Here is a 21,495-nt window from a genome sequence, read left to right on the forward strand (position 1 = left end):
AACACCACTTACAAGAGCACGGGAGCCCTGGTAAGAAACCTCTCCAGAGTCAGTGTGGAGCCTGGGGGATATTCAAAGGTGCAGAATCTGGTGTAGTTCAAATTTGTGGTGTGTGCGCTTTAACATATACACTCAGGGTATCTGTTAAAGCACACACACTACTTGTAATTAACCAAGGTGCTAGGACAAACATCCAGAGTATTCTCCAGTTAGAGATTTCTAATAACATCTGCAATACAATAGGTCAGCACAAACACACTGTTTTAACTGTATGCTTTAGATTGCAGAAGGAGAGATATTTGCCTCTGGGTAACGGTAGCTCGGGCATTGACCCTATTGTGTTTCCCACTTTTGAGTTTCTTCATATGAACATTTGAGTAGTAGTTAGCCAGAACAGTGAAGATCAAGTGTCACCTGCTACATACAAAAGCAACACAACACATGTGGAGTCTGAGTAAGGAAATGTTTAAGGTAAAGGTAGGAGTTAAAGAGGTAGTTAATGGCTGGATATTTAAACACACTCTAGCGCAGCTAACATTCTACCTCTAGTGCACAGGTTTTTCTGCAGGTCATGCTGTTTAAATAAAGAATTTCATTTATCACAGACACCAGTTCACATATAAAAGCAGGACTTTCAAAAAAACTAAAATGTAACCAAAGCATATCTGTTGTCAGGCAGTTCATACTTACTGATTCTCTTGAACTTGAGACATACCAGCTGCCTAATAAAAAAGCACAAAGGAAAATCAGATTCATAATATTAACTGCATTTTATCCAGTGAATGGGTGAAGGTAAATTATCTTGCCAAGTAATACACATATCTTTGATTCTGTTGGCACAAAATGGAAATTGGAATTCAAAAGGATGGAAACTCGACATGAGTGAGGAAGGCAGCCTAAGACCAATGGTCCCACTTCTGGAACCTCTTTCGTTACAGCCAGATTATGTGCACTCTAGAGCCAGATTTCTTACCCCCACTTTCCTCTGCACTGAGGATGCCAGCATCGTAGGTAGGGGCAGTGTTGAAGATCACCAGTTATTAACCAAGCCGGAAAACATCAAACCTCATTCATTACAGATATGAAAGGGTGACATGGCCCCAATACCCCCTCATCCTGCCTCCATTTGCATGTAGAAGCGAGCATAAAAGAGTTGTGCTGAGGGCTGCATACCTTTGCCACGGCTTTCTCGATTTTTAACAGTTGATTACATTTCTAGACGCTGAGGATTAGCAACTTGATTCTAGAGGATCAGTCAAATGACACATAGATGCTGGCATCAAGTGAAGAGTAAGTAGCGAAAATTGAGGATTACTGGGTCAAGGTAATGAACACTTGCATCTGGCCTCAGAGTGCTGACAAGGTTCTTAGAAGTATAAATCCTAAAGAATGAACCATGGGTGCCTTCATAAAGAAAGGACCTTTAGTATAGGTCTTGTGCAATGTGGAGATGTTGGCATGTGAAAGCTGCCTTTTCCCAATATCATCCCTGTTTTGAGGTACTTGCAACAGAGCCACTCTGCGAGCTCATCAGCATGGATCATTTTAAACTCCAGGAGCCCTAGGTCTCATTTGCGCAATCCTCAAGTGTGCAGGTAAGGCATGAGTTACAGTTGCAGCAGAAGAGTGTGAAATCCACATTAAAATGAATCAGCTATATGTTATTTGACATGGGTAATCTTATTATTCATTCAAAAAATTCAAAAACCTCACAGCACAACCATAATCTATTTTTTATGCAGGTGGAAACTGCCACAGGACCGATTAAGATTTTTCAATACAGATATTAATCTCTTTGCAAATGCCTACAACTTGTTAGTGAAACGCACAGAGATGATAGCAATAAGAAGCAGCATCTTGAGATTCCGAAGTCTCAGGGTGCAATTGTTCATAGATTCAAAGGATAAACACATCAAAAAAGTCAGATTCAGCTAGTCTGAGCACCAGACTCTTCAAGTTCCGTCTGGGGGCTATCAGGATGGACTGTGCTCGATCCCCATAATCTTATTCTGGAACTGTGGAAACAGTGGCACAGGTGGGAATAAGTAAAGGGGGCAATGTCCAATCAAAGTCAGAAGTCTTCTAATGAAACTTGAGAAGTAACTCCAAGGTGAAAAAGCTGGACATTTTAAGTTCTTGGCTGTAGAGAACAGATCTACTACAGGCACGCCCTACTGAGCAAATATGGCCACTGTCACTTCTGGAAGCAGGTGCCACTTGTGATTAGCAAGGTGACCCCTGCTGAATTTGCCTGGACTGATATTCAGGGAACAAGCTAAGTAGTTGACTGTTAGGGAGATGCCAAGAGGATTTAGCCATCTCTAGAGCCTGACAGCCACCAGAAACTGGGTGCATTACCACACAGCTGCTCTGCCTGGTGGAGTACCACATGGTGGTCGTGTTGTCTGCTAACACCTGGACAAAAAAACTGCCTTTGATGGAAGGTAAAAAATATAAGGCTTGGGGTGCCAGATGGACTGTGACCAGCTTCAGAAGGCCGATATAGAGGCAATAGAGTCCTCTAATCTTCACTTTGCCCAGGTGAACCCAACAGTACAGAGATGAAGTGTTTGTCACTGCTGTGATGTGTGGATGAGACAAACGAAATAGCTTGACCTTCCTCAGTTTGGTATACACCATCTTAAAGACCAGGGCAGCCTGTTCACATCTGCGGATGTTGTCTGAAAGGCACCCTCAGTGTTGTGCCCATTGAAGGGAAAGATTTCACTACAGAGCGCTCACCGGGCAATGGGCATCAGGTACCAGCAGCATGCACCAGGAAAGGGGACCAAGAAGACTCAGAACACTCCGTGCCACAAAAAGAGCTCATGCACAAAACATGGGTATTACAGGCTGCATGTTACAGACTCATTACGGCGGCAGACAGGCATTTAAAGACACCATGGTCCCTATAAAGGTTCAGGTTGAAGATATGGTTTTGATTTGTGATTGTAAACTCACAAGAAAACTAAATTGTCACCTGCAGGGGTCCCAAAATTAACTGAGACAACCCAGCTTTCAGCAATTACTCGACGAGGTACAGGAATATGTACTTCTCTGAATTGCAAAGAAAGGCTGACATCTTCATGAACGTCCCTGGGTGAGCGGGGGAGAGAATGCAGAATTAGCAACATAAAAGTTTATGCACTGCAAAATCCAAAAGATACCATCCAGTTTTCAGAATCGAAGGCTAACAGGACCTGGGCCAACAGCAACATTTTGAACTTGTCCTTGTTGAGGAATGAGCTGGTCTGCGGTGCCAAGCAGCTGGACCCTGCAATCATCAGGGTCTCAGTCAGAACGTTATTAAATAGCATTAAGGGCTCAGATGTCAATGGCCCAAGCTGCAGAATTTCAGCCAACAAGTTTCCTTAATGGCCCACCATGGGCAACTGCAAGTCAAATACCTCCACAGCCCTATGCACTTTCACGTCAAAAGAGGTACTTTTTTCATTAAGGAGGGCTATGGACAGATTACATTAGGACTGAGGTGAAGCGTCATGGCTACTGCAATTTTGAAGGTCGAGTTATAGGCTAGTAGCAGTATTTTGGGGTGCAGGGGTTTGACACAATTTCGGCTAGTAAAAGATGTATACAGCAAGGAAAATGTTTTGGACCTTATCCAACTCCCATTGGCCAGGAAATTGTATGTGCAATTTAGACTAGGGACTCTCCCACTATCAGTGCACACTAGCAAATGGGTGAGAGAACAAACAGGTGAATGTCCTGCATGTAAATACAAGTAAGAGTTTGAACTACACGTCCTGCCTATCGGCAGCCGCGCAAGCGCTGGTTAATCCAACTATGCAAGAATTTGGGCTTCGTGCGCTGCATAGAGGCTCACAGAGTTCTAAAGTATGGCACTCACCAATTGTCTTTGCTGTATCACAATTTTTAAACTGTATGTGGCACATCCGGCGGGCTTATTTAAAGGTTATTCCATGGCGAAGATCAGAATGCAGGAATTTGAGTAGGATGAGCAATTCTTTACCCACACTCTGGGCTTTTTATCGTAGTCCTATATTTTTATCTTTGTAAAAATTTTAGACTGCACTCCTTCACAGGATTGCTGCTTTTATTCTGTTTTTAAACTAGCATATGATAGCACTATGTATAATTTTTACATCCCTGACGTACTCTTATGCATTGTGTGTTTTTTCCCTCTCATTTGTGGGACAATCATTGTACAAGAAGATGTTTGTTTGTCGCCCCAATTTTTAATTATAAGTGTATATCATCTGTTTTATTATTTGTTTTTTATGGCCCTAGTGGCCGAAATAAAGTTAAATAAATGGAAATGGACAATTGTGTTTCAACAATTAGCATACATGATGAAAATCCTCCACGGAAAGGGACATACAGGCTTACAAACTTAATGTACGGTCAATTTTAGTAGCTGAAGCATTTGAAAAGACCAGTGATAGGTAGTTCTTAACTTTCCATCTACCTCTGGTGGCTCCCAAGAGCTCTTTCATATTCCCAGAGAGGGAAGGGATGGGTGATTACATGACATATGTTAGTTTTGAGGTACAGCGTATTCCAACAGCTGGTGTAAAAGAGAGAGTCTGTATGCATGAGAGCGAGGAAAGACAGAAGGAGAAGAAGAAGGTTACAGAGCTAGAGTAGAGAAATATAGAGAGACGATTTGTGCAGCTATATGTAAGTGGAAATTTCTCTGCATTTATGCCCCATTCTCATTTCTACCTCAGACACGTCTGGTGGGGCATATGGTGCCTCCTAGCTGGTGGCGTGCTATTCATGCTATCAACTAGATTTGTGCCTGCATGCTATAACACAAAGCAACAAAAGCAAAGAGAAATGCAGGAGTTGCTTTTAATGGAAGATGTTAGAAAGGTTAGCACACATACTGTGGCCTGCTATACATCTGAAATTCAAAGATGTTATTGTACCTGTTCAACATTTTCAAGGTGGATATTTCGTTTCCTCAGATCCTCAATTTCTTGCATTAAGGCCTTTAAGATAAATTAAAAAAATGCACACAATTAGACAAGGAAAAACATTCATGCGACAACGCTGTGCTCACTAAGCTCTGAAGAGGGCTCAGACACTTTAGAGGGTATGGAGAAGGCACAAAGGGAAGAAATGCTTTTTCGGCATCTCAAGTATATCTCGATACCATTTCAGGTATCTTCAAGTGGGATGGGAACTGCAATCCAGGACATGACTTAATCATACAAGGAGACTCCTGAGGTGGTACTGACGGGTGTACTTTCGATGTTGAAAAAGGGGAAACAAATTTAACTCCTAAATCAGAATGAAAGAGCACGATTCCAAGTCTGAAACAAAGCCTTTGTGGTTGAAACTATAGAAAACTGAAAAGAAAACGCACTCAACACATGTACTGAAACAGAAAGATACTCTATGCAGAAGAAGCCTAAACCATCTGGCTCAGACTTGAGAGTATCAAGTTTAGAGGAAGGCTAAGGATAAAGATTCCAAAGCTCAGCAACCTACGAAGAGGGCCAAGGCCATCATCAAATCAAAACACAATTAATGCTGAAAAATAAAAATGTAGAAGCCACAATAGCAGCTCTTCTGCAAAGAGCAAAGGAATTTGGTTTCGTAACTGCTTATTTCAAAATCAAAAAGAAGAAAGGAGATAAAAGACCGATCTACAGAGATGATGACGAGGTAGAAAGATCACCTTCTCAGTACCAGACAGTCAATGACAAAAGCTACAAACACACAACCAAAAGACACCCATGATTCAGACAGCGCCATATCGTATCCCATAAATACCGATGCGGTAGAGACATACCCTTCCAGGCATATTCAAGTATCAAACAGTTGAATCCAACTGTACTATGAAACGTAAAAAAACACCAGAGTACAAATAAGAGTTGCTGAACCAGGGTGATTCTGCTAGCTCATGTGGACAATACTATTGACACTATTGTGAGCTGTGTCGTTTTTGGGTGTGGCTTCATTAATACTGTTTGCAGCATTCATTAATTTCAAATGTTATGGAGATTGAAGAGTCTGTGACTATTATCACTTGCTGACTGAAACCTCTGGCTTTGTGGAGGGTGGGGTGAATGAGGTATACAATTTCTTTGTTTCGAAAATCAAGTTTTCAATGTTGCACTGCAATCTTTTGGTGTCTGCCATTTTTATTGGAGCCACGGTTAAACAAGAAGGTATGTCATTACAGAAACAACTTTGAAGGCAGGAATTTGCAATAATAACCTCTGTATGCATATCATTGCAGTCTGACTGTAACAATCGTCCATTTTCAAAGATATCCTTGTATTCCATTGAAAAATAATGATTGAATCATGAAAGAATTTGAAGAATTCATGTAAATGTGTATGTATGTCGTTTTTCATGTATGAAAATGTCAAAATCTATTCTATCAGTTTGAATGACCGCAAAGTAGATGGTGTTGCTAGATCACGCCATGTATGCTCGGAACTATGTTTCAGTCATTCAGTTTCATTAACCAAATGAGTGCATTCGGCATGTTTTCTTGGTTTTCTGAAGTAGACCCAAATTGTCAAGAACAATAAGCAAAGTGCTACAGTGATGAATGAAAAGCCTTGCATTCATTTTACTCACTGCTAAAGGCAGTGATTCAGTTGAATGTGCCATTAAAGACACAAAGCACCCATTTGGAAATCAGCCTTGACCCTACCTTAAAAAGACCAGACCAATCTGAGCTAGAAGACCATGTCCTCTGAATGAGAACACATGGAAACCTATCTATGTCTTACTTTATAGGTCATTCGTGGTATGCAGCAGCGTTCCTGTGGAACAGTGAGCTTTCAAACCCATATCTAGGCATAACTGTGTAACTGAGCCACACAACGAAAATAAATAAACGAAAAGTGATCAAAAGAATGAACCACTTAAATTGATCTTACCCAGTTTTGAGGACTCTGGGTGCACTTTCGTCTCATTTGAACCATTACACAACTAGACAAACCACATGCATATCAGCACTAGCTCAGGGTTAAAAGGGAAGGAAGGGGCAGAAATGGATAGACACTGGTGTAGACCGTCTCACCTGCTTCCAAAAGAAATTCAATAGGAGGCTCTGTTTTTCTCTGTACAATCTGGAAAGCTCTGTAATTCATTACTTGCCAACACTAAAAGCATTTTGGAGCATAAAGTTCAAAACAAATGTGAAAATATTATTTTTTGCCAGATAATTAAATCAACCGCTGACCCTGGGATCGAACCCAGAATATTAATCCTTCTACCAATATAAGCATAGTCAAGAGATATGGAACAGTTTGGACCAGCACAATATACCAAAAGGACAGACATTCAATTCAAATTAGAGAGCTCTAATCACCATAAACTGAAAGACATTTAAATACAAATGGAATATGGCAATTATGCCTCTAAGCACTAGAAGTACTCACTGTCATTCTGCACCTCAAGACCCGCAAGCTGCCTAATGACTAACCACCGCACTCTACTTCACAGGATCCAATTATGAATTCCTCATTATTTCCCAAAGCTGGAATTAATGATACCAGACGGTAGCTCCCGTTGATATGACTGGGATTAAAAGTTATATCCCTCAGAATGAGTAATAACAAGCAGACCCAGTAATACTGGGTTTATTTCCACATGTGTACCACCTTCCAGGAGAATTAATGTGCTCAAACCAACATATAACACCTTCTTAGAGCAGGTGGTTAATGTTAGAAGGTTTTTTTTGCCCAGGGAGGTTCTAAGGGATTCTTTCTTCTTCAGATGGGGAAAGATTCTTCTCCTCCTTTGATGCTTGCAGGTGAGTGAGGGGCCGGGAACAGATGGCTGAGGGTCTGTGCCTCTGGGCCCAAAAATATCCTGGTTCAGAGTTTAGGGCAATATGTCTAACCCTACCTTCTAACCACTAACCACAAGATGGATGACTGACAGTCCTCCCAGTATCAATTTGATATAATCCAGGTCACCATATCATCATGTATACCTATTCAATACTTGATCACTCATCCTCAACAGGACAGGCATATCATGCATGAAGAAACTGGAGAATCCTTGCTAGCAACTAAATGGCACATACACAGCCTAACTAATCACCCAATGCTAATCAGGCAGGCCTGTAAGGACTAAAGAGATGTGACATGAACTGCTGGTTTCTGGGGACTCTAACACCCTGCCGGTCCCAAACAATCCCGTACTCTGAGCATTGGCATCCTAGAATGAAAAAAAATGTAATGATGATACTTGTAAAGCGCACTGTTACCCCATCTCGGGGTGTCCTGGCGCTGAAGACCGCTGGGGAACCCGTCCTGGCTTTCCCTGTGAGATGGTCCCTTCTGGGTATCTGCAAGGTGAAACCAGGCATCCCCGGCGTCTGTGGGGGGCCGTTGTAGAGAGGAGGCAAGCTTAATGCCCAGAGTTGCCGAGTATGATCCCTGGTTAGAGTAGGCACCGAGGCGAGAATTATCGAGTTCGTTGGCCCAGGTCCACGTCCCTGCCGCGTCGGGAATTGAACCCTGGTCCCGGGCCGTGCTCTGCTTCCGGGTCTGCCGCTTCTAACCAGTGAGCCACACCACTCCAAAAAAGCAGTCAACTTGACAAATCTCTTCAATTGACAACTCATAATGGCAATCATATAAAGGAGGACTGCAACACAGTACACACAGACAGATCTCTCCCCCCACTCGCTATTTAACTACACCTGTTGCCTTTTGCAAATCCATAAGATCAGAGTGGATGACCTCTTGCCACACCAAGCATATGAAATTAGACTTGGAACATAAATGATAAACCAGAGATGCCAGCATATCACCTATTTCAAAAACGCACGACTATCTTTCATACTTCCTTACCTATCACACCACAAAGTGATGAGTCTCATAAAAAGATAATCGCAATCAGTAGTGTGGAACAACATGGAAACACCTCTTACATTAGCGCAAAGGCAAAACTCTTCCAAACGCATACATGCACTTGGACAAGTGCTTAAACGCCCCACGAAGGGCAGTAATCACTATACAAATAATTTAACAGAATACAACGCAACATAATTAGAAACACCCATTCATGTTTTTGCCGGTGCAACCAAAGACAAAATACCTGAACAGCTTCCTCTTTGTTGGCGGTCTTAAGGGCTTCCGCTTGCAGGAGCTCTTCTGTCTTTTGAATCCTTCCATCCTTCTCATGGATTCTTCGATAAAGAGACTAGTGTTAATTTGAAACAGAATAGATTGACAGAATAATAATAATTAATTCATCTATATAGTGCACAGCACACATTTTGTTTTCTAGACGCTGATTAAAGGTGAGACAATTTACCAAGACAATCGCCTTCATTTTAGCAACCTCCGAAGGATGAGAAGCTGTGATATTGCTGCAAGGTTTTCAAAACTGTAACCTTAAAGTAAAACAAAACTACCAGACTGCTGTACGCAAGATAGAAGCAAAAAAATAGAGGTCATTTATACTAAAGAGGGGGATTGCAGCATAGTTCAATAATGCGGTTTGTAATGGTACATTTCTAAACTATTATGTGCTGGAATCAAAATACCTAGGGACTTAACGTGACAAAACGATTGCGCAAAACAGAACAAAAATCTTATACCCTCAGTTTTCCATAATGAATAAAGTGCTTGATGGTAGGCTGTGTTAATGAGCTACTGCCCAATTATGTAATACTAGGCGCTCACTTGATTAGATCCCCACTGACCCCCAGGAATAACATGCAAGCAGGGGCCTCTGCCTGGAAACACTAGAGTGTGCAGGGTGCAACTGCGTGGGTGTTGCCATGCAAGCACGGATTCACCAGCAGCAACGAGCAACAACTCCCCCGGAATTCCCTATAGTGTCAGGTAGTGGCAAATCATATATTGTTATTTGGAACTTCAAGAACCAGTGAATTGCCAGTGACGCCAGATTCACAAAGAGGCTTCGCACTCGTGGCGGAGGCCCCACCGTCGTGACAGGGTCTCAGTCGTCGAGGATGTCCGCATTGCAGTTTCTCATTGCGAAGGTCCTGCCACAAGTGAGTGCAACTGCCATGACTGCGGGGTCTCTGCCATAACTGCAGAGTCCCTTTGTGAATCGCCCTCCCAAAGGTCTTACAATTATTTAAAAAACACTCATCTGTGCCCTGAGTGGAGGATGGAAGACCTACTCAGTGGTACTATGGAGAAAACAAAAGAAATGCAACACTTGCTTTCCGCATCAAAACTACTAACACATCTCTCATCCATGCAAGCACGTCAATCTTTGAAGAGACAATGCAGAAGAATGGAATTTTATTGAAAGAAGCATGTCAAGGCGGCTGCTGCTGCCCTCCTGGCTCAACCGTAATCAAGTAGCCCAAAAAAAGGAAAAAGGAAAAAGGAATTTACTTAAAGTAATATCAAAAAGATCTTGGCAAAGCTATTCAAACTCCTGAACATTAGAGTCATGGAGGAGGGTAGATGGCTCATCAGTTTTTTTATTTTTTATCAAGTACATCGAATTCTCCAGTGAAGTGGGGAGATGCAGAGCGAATTAGAACTTTTCTGACAGGTGACCAAGTGGAGAGCAGCAAGCTTGAGCCCAGGAGCAGCAAAGTGTGGCCAGGAGTTAGGCTGTTTTGGAGGATGGAAGTATTTAGAACACGAGCAGGGTGTCAAACAGACAACCAGAGGTACTAGATTGCATTTGTGGGGTGCAACTGAATTAGGTCAGAGCTTGTGAGTGGCTGCTGGAATAAAGATTATAGAACTGACGTGTGTCAGAGGGTGTCTGGTGTTTTTTTTTATTTAGTATTTATTAAGGAGAATATTTTGCTGGAAATAGCTAAGGGGGTAAGCAACATCGGGTTGGGACACCACTGAATGGTATATCATATAGGCTCTTTTTTAAGAGCCTGTATGTGAAGCTTCTCTTATAGACTTGCCAGTCCTGTGGTCGAAGCCATTAATAACCTACATGATTCAGAAAGAAGAGGTACACAAGCAACAGATACACACACAAACTCCTCATACACCTGTGATCAAGTCCTGTGTATTAACATACTCATAACACATATGAGAGAGGAGGAGGTGGTAAGATGCCGCACACCCTCCTGGGAAGACCAAATTACCACAACAAGTACGGCAGCTGCAGGTGGAATACACAATCCAGTATTCCTACCTTGAGACAAACATCCAAAAGTCCCACTTGGACGGTCACAGAATTCCTGTGTAAGTGCTGTGACAGGAGGTTGAGTCCACCCTGAAGGCACTGTCCTTGCAAGGCGGGGGGAGGTTACTGATGATGAAGCATGACACATTTCTGTGTGTGAGGCTTCCTCTTCCATAAGGATGCCCGTTAGATGTTTTTTAAGCTGATGAAAAGAAATACAGAGCTTAAGTGAGGCAGGCAAGGGAATTCCCAAGTTTTGGCCTAAGTAAGAAAGGGAGCAAGGAACAACTGCATAAATCTGATAACTAGATCGATGAGACTGTTTGGGGTGATATGGCAACACCTAACAAAACGGTCCAGAATCAGACTAGGCTTTATACATATAGTACAGTGCCTTGAACTGAACAAGCTTGCCAATTGGTAGCCAATGCAAGTACCTAAGAAGGTGAGAGACTGAGGAGCGTTCAGTTAGATGTTATAAAAGCTCAGCCGCTGCATTCTTAGTGCCTTGTAATTATCAATTACCGTTTTCGTCGCACCCAGACTAAGAAAGTTACCATAATCAAGTTTTAAAATGATCAGGGCTTGTGTAACCATCCTTTGGGATGAAACAGGAAAGGGCCAAAAGATTTTCCTTAACCACCCAAGGATACCAAAACAGGAAGCTACCTTGGTGATTTGCTGGTCCATAGTAAGTTTGTCATCAAGTCAAGGTTAGGTTCTTAACCACCCGAGTAGGGGTAGGAGTAGGTCCCAGATCAATAGGCCAACAGTGAGGGCCCCAAAGTTGAGGCTGATTGCCAATCAATAGGACTTCTTACCACTTCGCTTTAAAGAGTTTTTGTTCATCCAAGTCATCACACTAGAAAGGCAGGAATTAAGAGAACCTGAGCTTCAATCTTCATTAAGGAATAAGGATGCATTAATTTGTGTATCATCCAGATAGGAAAACAGTGTGAGACCGCACAACTATGTCTGCCAGTTAACAAAGTGGGACTCAAAGCAGAGCCCCCTCCCCGCCCCCCCTTCAACCCCCCAAAAGGTACCATACGAGATGGAATTGTGTGGTTTAATGAAGACTTGTATGGAAGGGTCTTGCACAAAAGAGCATACCCAGGGCAAAGCCATGCCTTGAATCCCCAAATTCCCCAGTCTTTGAAGAGGCACCTGCTGAGAGACAGTATCAAAAGCTGCACTCAGATCTAACTGGATGAGAGCAGCAGTGCCACCCCTGTCAAACTGCGATCTAAGCCAAGGCTGTTTCTGTGCTATAATCAGCCCTAAATCCAGATTGCGAAGAGTGCATGAGGCCATTAGTATCCTGATAGGCTGATAGCTGTAGATTTACATGCTTTTCAAGAACCTTAAACAATAGCAGTAATTAAATAGACCAATAGGTAGTTCAATTAAAGATGGCCAGGTTAATGTTCTTTAATAATGGTACCACCATCACATGTTTTCAAGACTTAGGAGCAGAGCCCTCAATTCATGAAGAACTGAGAAGATTGATCAAATGGAAAAAAGCAGTGGACAACGTTTGCTCAAGATAGCAAGTGGCAGAGGGTCTAACGGTTAGCCAGACTTTGCAGTGTCCAATAGAGATACAAACATTGGATTCGCAATAGAGAAAAAGTCCCCAGGGAACATGTAAGAGGAATAGGAGAGGCAAAATACCTTCCTTCCCACTTGATTAGAGGGAAAGGAGGCACGGATATCTGACTTTTTTTTTTTTTTCAAGAAATGGCTGCTAAATCATCAAACCATATTAGCCAAAGCATGAGAGAGACAAAAGATTGCACCTGCAGATTTTAATAAAACAAATAGTTTCAAGCTCAAATGGAACAAACGTTACTAAAACTGCAGCAACATGTGTTGCTGTACAGTTGGAGGCCTTTGCATGGATTGACTGGTCTCCTTTCTGTTGCTTATTCCTGTATGTGGTTGTCAAACGGGTATCTATGAGGTGAAACATTTGCCCAGATAGTGTTAATGCGACAAAAATTGAGAATACTTTCGGCAATTACGACACATAATTTGCCTATTCTTGCTGCATGATTTAGTCAACCCTGCTGCATAATTCAGTCCTTTCCTGCTGCATAATTCCAGTGGCCCGATCATATCTTCTGCAGGACACCTGCAACCATGCATAAGGGCTGCTACAAAGGCTAGTGTACTCTATCACTGCCGATCAAAGTAAGACAGATTTGGGTGGTGACTGCTGACCTGCTGAAAGTACTCTTATTGATATGAGTTATGTGAGTGGTGAATTAGGAGGGATGCAACTGGTGTGAGCGATATGAATGTTTTGAGGAACACAAGCAGTGGGAGCGATATGGGCTGTATGAGTGATTTGAGTGGTGCAATATGAATGGTACCAATGATGAGTTGTGTGACTCGTGAATAGTAGGAGTGCTGCGAGTGGTATAAGTGATATGAATGATATGAGGGCATGCAAGTGATGAATGGTATGAGGGATGCAAGCAGTCTAAATGATAAGAGTGCCATGAGTGAAGCGAATTATGCAACTGGCCTGAGTGATGTGAGTGATCTGAATGGCATGAGGTAAGCGAGCTGGGCGAGTGATATGAATGTTATGAGTGATGTGCCGGATATGAATGGTATGAATGATGTAAGAGGTGCAAGAGAGGACTGGTAAGGGAGATTCAAGTGATATGAATGGTATGACGCGGAGGAGTGATGCAAGTGTATGATGTGAGTGATGTGAGTTGTGCGAATTGTATGCAGGGTAAAAGTGATACAAGTGGTGCTAAGGATAGGAATAGTATGAGGTATGTGAGTGATGAATGCTAGTAGTGATGTTATCAGTGTGAATGATGTGAGTGGTATGAGTGACAGGAGTGATGTGACTGGTATGAGTGAGGAGAGTGATCAACGGCCTGACCAAAGTGAGTGATGCTAGTGATATGAATGGTTTGAACAGTATGAATGATGAGTGATATGAATGGATTGAGTGATGTAAGCGGTGAAAGAGATGACTGGTATGATTGTGATGCAAGTGAGGAACAAGTTACTTCGCTTCATAACGCCTTTTCTAGTAGAGTCTATCCAACTACAGATTCCTCACCTTGTAAACTCCCCTAGGCACCAGGTTGGATCTGGAAACCTTCGTGTAATTTGCTGCCCATATCGACAAATGGCTTTGTGCAGCTCCACGTCAGGTCTGTCCCGCTTCGGACTAGACACCAGGGCCACTATGTATGCACCACCTTTGTTCGATGATGTCAATTTCATTCTGATACCCATCCACACCGACGGACAGAGTCATTGAAATCTGGAAATCAGTTCATGGCAGTGTTCAGACTTTAGGATGGAGTCTTATTAGTGGGCAATAGGAGTTCATTCCATGAAATGGGGAAGAGGATTAGTTGGTGAGGAATCTACAGTTAGATTGAATATCTATCAGAAAAGGTGCTACTGAAGAAAAGTAATTTGTTCTTCTGATAGAGAGTTCTAAATGCATATTCCTCACCTTGTGAATAGACACCAAAGCCGTAACTCTCAGGGGGTAGATCTGTGGAATGCTCAGACCAGGAAACCCTTCATAATAGAAAGGCGAACTGCCCATCCTGTCAGGCCTGGTTAACCAAACAAGGTCTTGTGAACGTGTGTATGGATGCAGACAAAGCAGCCGGGCAAATGCCCACGAGTGGCACACCACACAACACCTCAGACACCTGGATGGAATTTGACCGAATGGCCTGGTGTTGAGCCCACTGAAATTTTAGATCCCACTGCATCACCTACATGTGCCACCTCTCGTGGTCCACAAGCCAAACTCACTGAGACCAAGGCTGCAGGTTCAAACATTTGGATCATAGTCCGCATGTCCTGGGCACGTTGAGGCAGAGGGATGGCTCGGAAAAGCACCATGATAGGATGGTATAGATGATGGGGACAGTTTGTGAAGAAGTTGTGTGACTTCGCCATGTTGATGGAAAGCCCCTTGCTGTCAATGGATTGGCCTTTGTCTGTAGGTGGTTTACAACTGTTTGAGGTTTGCTCGCATTCAACAGCCAGTTGTCGAGATCGAGGAAGACCGATATTGCCAACGTCCTTGAATAGGCTGTGACCACCACCATCACCTTTGTGCACTGGCAAAGCCAAAGGAAAGCACGATGATCTGAAAGCACTCTTGGCCTACCTGAAACCGCAGGTAACGCTTGTGAGACTGCGAGATTAAGATATGAAAATATGTGTCCTGCAAGTCCAGTGTTACAATCCAATCTCCTGGATCTAGGGCACACAAGTTTGGTCAGGATGAGCATTCTGAACCTGCCTTCCAGAGAAAGAAATTAAGATAGCTAAGGTCTAGCACAGGGAAGAGGCTTCGGTACTTCCTCAGCACCGAAAAATAACAGGAGTAACAATCACTGCTTCTGATGCTGGCACCCTCTGTATTGCTCCCTTGGCAAAGAGACCTTTAACTTCTCCACGGAGTATGGAAAGTGGTCTGCCGGATGGTGGTCGGGTGACAGGTCCAGGGGCTAGGATAGAAAGAGCAGGTGGTATCCATTCTGCAAGATCTGGAGTATCCATTGTTGGGACGGGATGCTCCTTTAGCACAAGAGGTAGACGATGAAGCAACCCCATACTGGTTGATCATTCACCACTGAGGACAAGTTAAATCGATTTTAAGGCAGCAGCAGCAGGCGAAGAGCTGAGGTTTGGGTAGCTTGTGGTCACTTGAGGTCTGGCCGCTGTCAGCAAGATCCCAGGCCTAGACCACAAAAGGACTGCAATGGCAGGCGAGGTCAGAAGCACATGCACTCGAGAATATATACATAGGCAAATTATACTTGATCAGGGCGGAAAGATAGCTCTAGTTTTATTTAATTTCTCAATTGCTTTTGACAGGGTTTGCCTCCTTTTGCTGTTAAAAAGGCTGGCGGATATTGGAATTGGAGGGACTGCTCTGCATTGGTTAAGTTCCTTCAATAACAGAAGGAGCCAATATTATCCACCACCACTTTAGAATGTGGTGTTCCTCAGGGTCATTTCAGAGTCCAACTCTTTTTTTTTTTTTATTAACCGTTTTTATTATTTTCATTCAAAACATCGGCACAAATCACAGTATGCTCACAAGTATATGGTACAATTAGGATACATGACCATTGACCTTTATCAACTTTCGACCCCTCATGCAATAGGATATCAACGAGCATAACCCCGGGCAAGCTGCTCAAAACTGTTGCTCTACTCCACCCCGGGTTCATCTTTCGAACTGTCCCCATCAGAGTCTGGTATTCAATCACATATCTCCCCGGTATGTATTCCATGCTGCCCATATTTTGGTCCATTTCCGGGGGCACTTACGATTTATGTAGACTGTCCTCTCCGTCAGCATATAGAGGTCCATGTCTCTGCACCAAGTATCCAGCAAAGGTAGCTCTACCGCCCCCCCATTTCTGTGCTATATTACGTTTCGCTACTATGAGTCCTAATCAATCAATCCATCATGGGCATTTGTATAGCGCGCTACTCACCCGGGAGGGTCTCAAGGCGCTGGGGGGGAGGGGTCCGTTACTGCTCGAAGAGCCAAGTCTTGAGGAGCTTCCTGAAGGAGAGATGATCCTGGGTTAGCCGGAGGTGGATCGGGAGGGAGTTCCATGTCTTGGCTGCCAGGTATGAGAAGGATCTTCCCCCGGCGGTGGCTTTGCGGATGCGTGGTACGTCGGCGAGGGCGAGGCTGGACGATCGTAGCTGGCGGGTGGGCGCGTAGAAGGTCAGGCGGTTGTTGATGAGGGCGGTCTTCGTGCTGTGGTTGGCTCGGAAACCGGACTGCGAGGGGTCGAGGGATCCGTTCGTCTCGAGGAAGGCGGCAAGCTGTCTGTTGACGGTCTTCTCGATGACTTTGGCAGGAAAAGGGAGGAGCGAGATGGGGCGGTAGTTCTTGAGGTCGGTGGGGTCCGCTGTTGGTTTCTTCAGGAGGGCGCTGAGCTCGGCGTGCTCACGCCCTAGCGTGGCCCAAGCCTGCCCAGAACGTGACAAATTGTTCGGTTCCCACACGTTTAGGAGGCTCCTGCGCGGTTCTGGCAGAAGTGATACATTCAGTGCCTGGGACATTGTTCGAAGAACTGCCCGCCAATATTCTGCAAGTGCTGGGCAGTCCCATATTGTGTGAAAAAAGGAACCCTCCTCCCTACACCCTCGGAGGCAAAATGGATGCTGTGCTCTCTCCATCTTGTGCAGCGTAGTTCTAGTGTGGTACGGTGTAGGATCTTTAATTGCACCAATCGGAGAGTCCAACTCTTTTTAATCTGTATGTGGCCCCTCTTGCAGAGCATATTAGGAACCATCAGGTATCATGTTTGAGCTATGTAGATGATGCCCAGATTGTGTTGAGAAGTGATAATAATGGAAATTTGGTGCAGGCAAATTTGTTTCCTGGTTGACAGCAGTGGCTGACTGGATATTTCCTAACTGCTTTGCTTTAAGCTGAGCTCAGACAAGACTGATGTGCTTGTTCTTGGTATCCCTCTCGCTTTGGGCTAATAACTGGTGGCCTGCTGAGCTTGGCACATGCCACTCTCCAGCCCATGCTGTTAAGAAACACTATAAATTATACCCTGTTATTTGTGCAACAAATTGATAAAGTGACATCCTCTTCCTTTCATCAACTTGAATCCTGAGAAAAAATGTTGTATTTTCTTTCTAATACCACACCTGCCATTCAAGCACTGGTGTGTTCCTGGTTGGTCTAATCAATGCTTTAAACCTGTGTCTGCCCACCTTCTAACTGTGCAGAACTCGACTGTTCGTTAACTACTCAATTTCTCACCCATCTCAACACCCTTTTCAGTCATCCTCTGCTCAATTCCTCAAGGCTCTCAAGGCTAAAAGAGTCATACCAACGAGGTAGATTCTATGCCTTTCCTGTGGACTCTTCTCCTTTTCATTGACAAAGTCAAACCAAGTTGACAGCTTTTGGAATACAGCTCAAGACCTAGTTATTCTTTCAGTAGTTTTTGAAAGTCTTAGATTGTTTTCCGCAATGCCCTGGACACCCTTTGTCTATTTGTCAGCTTTATAAATTCCAAAATTAAATAATTAAAATTCCATAAATAACAATATAATACAACATAACCATTTCTAGTGAACTTTGTATTGTTGAGTTAATAGAGTACTTCATAACTAATAAAGTACTGCTCCCTACAATAGATGCAGTCAAGCAAGAAAGTAAAGAAATTTGAGAGCAAAAGGTGAGCAATCTAAAAATGATGAGATTCTTGAAGACAACATTGAAGAAAGGTTGAATACTTACACTTCTTTAAGCTCTTCGATTAAAGATTTGCGGGAAGCCTGGAAATACAAATTGAGCAAATGATCACTAAACAGTTGTTTTAAAAAAAAAAATCTAATAAGGACTTTTCACTATGCAGTGTTCTTTTGTTTTTTAAATAACAAGTTACATCATACATGGCATCGCTTTTAGGAAAAAAGGATAAAGTTATCTTTATGCTGACTCAGTAACTCCTGGTTCATAGATTCTCTCACATTATTTACCTACATGTACTGATACCCTGTTAGGTTATGTTAGTACGTATTTATTGAGTGTACTTCGAGGATCCCTAGGCACTTCGCATTAGGGAAGAATCCAGTTAAATATCAAAGACAATTCACTATAAGTCAAGAAGGCTTGTTCAAAAACCAAAGTTTCAACGGAAATCTAAATCAATGTAATCATTGTTCCATAAGTAGGCTATCTTGAAGGGATTGCCACAGCTTTGCAGCATAGAATAAAAATATACTGTTGCCTGTCGTCTGGCATAATATTGGGAACATTAATAAATTCGCTGATGAGGGGTGGAGAGTCATCCCAGGATAATAGCTTCATAGGCACCCTTTGAAAAAGCCGACGTGTCTCTTGATGAATCTTGAAATTATTTGTTGACTCACTGGAAGCCAATGTAGCTTCTGCAAAATCATACTTCTGTGAACAAAACAAGATGCTTCTGCCACCAACCTGACTACTATGTACTTTACCATTTGTACACTACAGAACTTCGGGTATCCCAAATACAGGGAGTTAGCATAGTCTAGATAAGAGCTCATTAAAGCAGTCAGAGCCATATGCTTGCCATCAGAAGATAAGAACCTAACATTCGAATGTGAAAGGTATATGAGGAGACAACTGCAGAAATGTGAACTATCAAAAGTAGCTGACTACATTTACTGATGAACCCTTCAGATATTTGAACAGTGATGGTAGATTCTCCAAGCTCAGCTTGAGTTTGTTGCTTCCACTTCAATGTGATATAAAAAAACATATTTTGTTGGAATTCAAGGTGGGAGGAAGGCGTGTTACCAAGGCGAAGTAAAATCTGAGTGTCATTAGCATGTATGTATGATCAAACGCCTTACTCCAAAAGTGTTTCTCCTAATAGCACTACACATATGTTGAACAAAAGTAGAGTTAGCAAAGATCCCTGGTGTACCCCACAGGTCACAGGTACCTTTCTATGACTACAGAGTACATAAACTTTACTGCTTGGAAGCAGCAGGACAAAAAAGATTTAAGCCACTGATCTGAAGACCCCACAATGCCTTATGCATTATACAGCCTAAAAGGAATGTAATGGTCAACCGTATGTCGAAAGCGGCAGAGAGAGCCAGCTTGATCAGGGCATTTATGCGAGACAAATCAAGGCCATATATCAAATCATCGGGAATTAACAGAAGGAAAATGCTACTTACCAGTATGCATCTGTTCTTGGCATGTAGAGCTGCAGAGTTACACACTATGCATAGATGGCCACATACTGTTGGGCCCGGATTTTTGCAGTTTTTTGTTGTTGTTAAAAAGTCTTTGGAAGTCACGGGATAGGCGACTCCTCCTTTGGATGATACTGCGCATGGGCATCGGCTCAATCCCCAGATTGTTTTTCGCCATTAGGGAAGTGATGGAGCTGTACAAGAGGTAGTGATGTCCATGTGATTTGTATCTAATTAAGATAATACTGGAACAGATAAAGGTAGCCGGGGGGGGCGGGGGCGTGTGTAACTCTGCAGCTCTACATGCCAAGAACAGATGCATACTGGTAAGTAGCATTTTCCGTTCGAGGCATATGAGCTGCAGATTACACACTATGCATAGATTGTATAGCAGTACCCACACCTAGCGGCGACCACCAGTATCTGTTGCAGTTGTTTGAAACAGTGTTTTTAGTACAGCCTGGCCCACAGTGGCTTGTTTAGTTGGCACATCTCCACAGTAATGCTTTGTGAATGTGTGCGGTGTAAGCCATGTAGCTGCTTTGCATATATCATCTAGGGGAATGTTCCCTAAGAATGCCATTGAAGCCCCTATTTTCCTTGTAGAATGGGCTTTTGGAGAAATTGTTAATGTACGTTTGGCTTTGTGGTAACATATTTGTATGCATTTAACAATCCACCTAGCGATCCCGGATTTTGATATGGGGTTGCCTTTATGTGGCGGTGAAAGAGACACAAAAAGTGGTTTTGTTTTACGAAAAGTTTGTGTCCTTTCGATGTAGTACAGTAATGCTCTTTTGACATCTAATGTGTGTAGAGCTCTTTCTGAGACTGTTTGAGGCTGCGAGAAAAATACGGGTAGCTCAACTGATTGATTTAGATGGAATGGTGAAATGACTTTAGGAAGGAATTTAGGATTAGTACGAAGAACCACTTTGTTATGATGCATTTGCAGAAAAGGTTCTTGAATGGTAAGTGCTTGTAGTTCACTAACCCTCCTGAGAGAAGTAATTGCTACTAGGAAAGCTACTTTCCAGGTTAGGAATTGCAATTCACATTTATGTAATGGTTCAGAGGGAGGTCCCATTAACCTTGTGAGAACAATGTTTAAGTTCCACACTGGTGAAGGTGGCGTTCTGGGAGGAATTATTCTTTTGAGTCCTTCCATGAAAGCTTTTATAGCTGGTACTTTAAAAAGAGATAGATGTTGTCTATTTTGTAAGTATGCTGCAATGGCATCGAGGTGTAGTCTGATAGATGTATAGGCTAAATTACACTTTTGAAGGTGTAATAGATATCCTATGATGTGTTGAATAGACACGTCTAAAGGATTTATTTGGTTGTTTTGGCAGTATATGACAAACCGTTTCCACTTAGCAGCATAACATGCTCTAGTAGAGGGGCGCCTAGCTTCTTTGATAACCTTCATACATTCTGGAGGAAGGTTGAGGTAACTAAACTATGACCTCAGGATCCAGATCGCTAGGTTGAGCTGAGCTGGGTCTGGGTGTCTGATCTCTCCATGGTTCAGTATTAATAGGCGTGGAGATTGGTTTAGTTTTTGGTGTGGTACTACAGACATCTGCAACAGCGTGGTGTACCATGGTTGTCTGGCCAAAGTTGGAGCGACTAGAATGAGCGTCAGTGAATGTTGTTGTAGTTTGCGTA

The 21,495-nt window shown here is 42.9% G+C and overlaps 1 protein-coding gene across 16 annotated transcripts in view; it reads right to left on the reverse strand.

Annotated features, from left to right (window-relative positions):
- Positions 1 to 21,495, reverse strand: part of KTN1 (kinectin 1) — a 467,921-nt gene that overhangs the window by 159,623 nt on the left and 286,803 nt on the right. For all 16 annotated transcript variants that reach the window (XM_086937462.1, XM_086937458.1, XM_086937457.1 and 13 more), the window contains exons 21-24: positions 18,377 to 18,414; positions 9,055 to 9,145; positions 4,911 to 4,973; positions 691 to 722 (exon numbers count right to left, since the gene is read on the reverse strand). In XM_086937462.1, coding sequence (XP_086793588.1) covers positions 691 to 722; positions 4,911 to 4,973; positions 9,055 to 9,145; positions 18,377 to 18,414 — 224 coding nt within the window. The remainder of the gene's footprint in view (positions 1 to 690; positions 723 to 4,910; positions 4,974 to 9,054; positions 9,146 to 18,376; positions 18,415 to 21,495) is intronic.

Source organism: Lissotriton vulgaris, chromosome 9 (assembly GCF_964263255.1).
Source record: "Lissotriton vulgaris chromosome 9, aLisVul1.2, whole genome shotgun sequence".
NCBI classification, from domain to species: Eukaryota; Metazoa; Chordata; class Amphibia; order Caudata; family Salamandridae; genus Lissotriton; species Lissotriton vulgaris.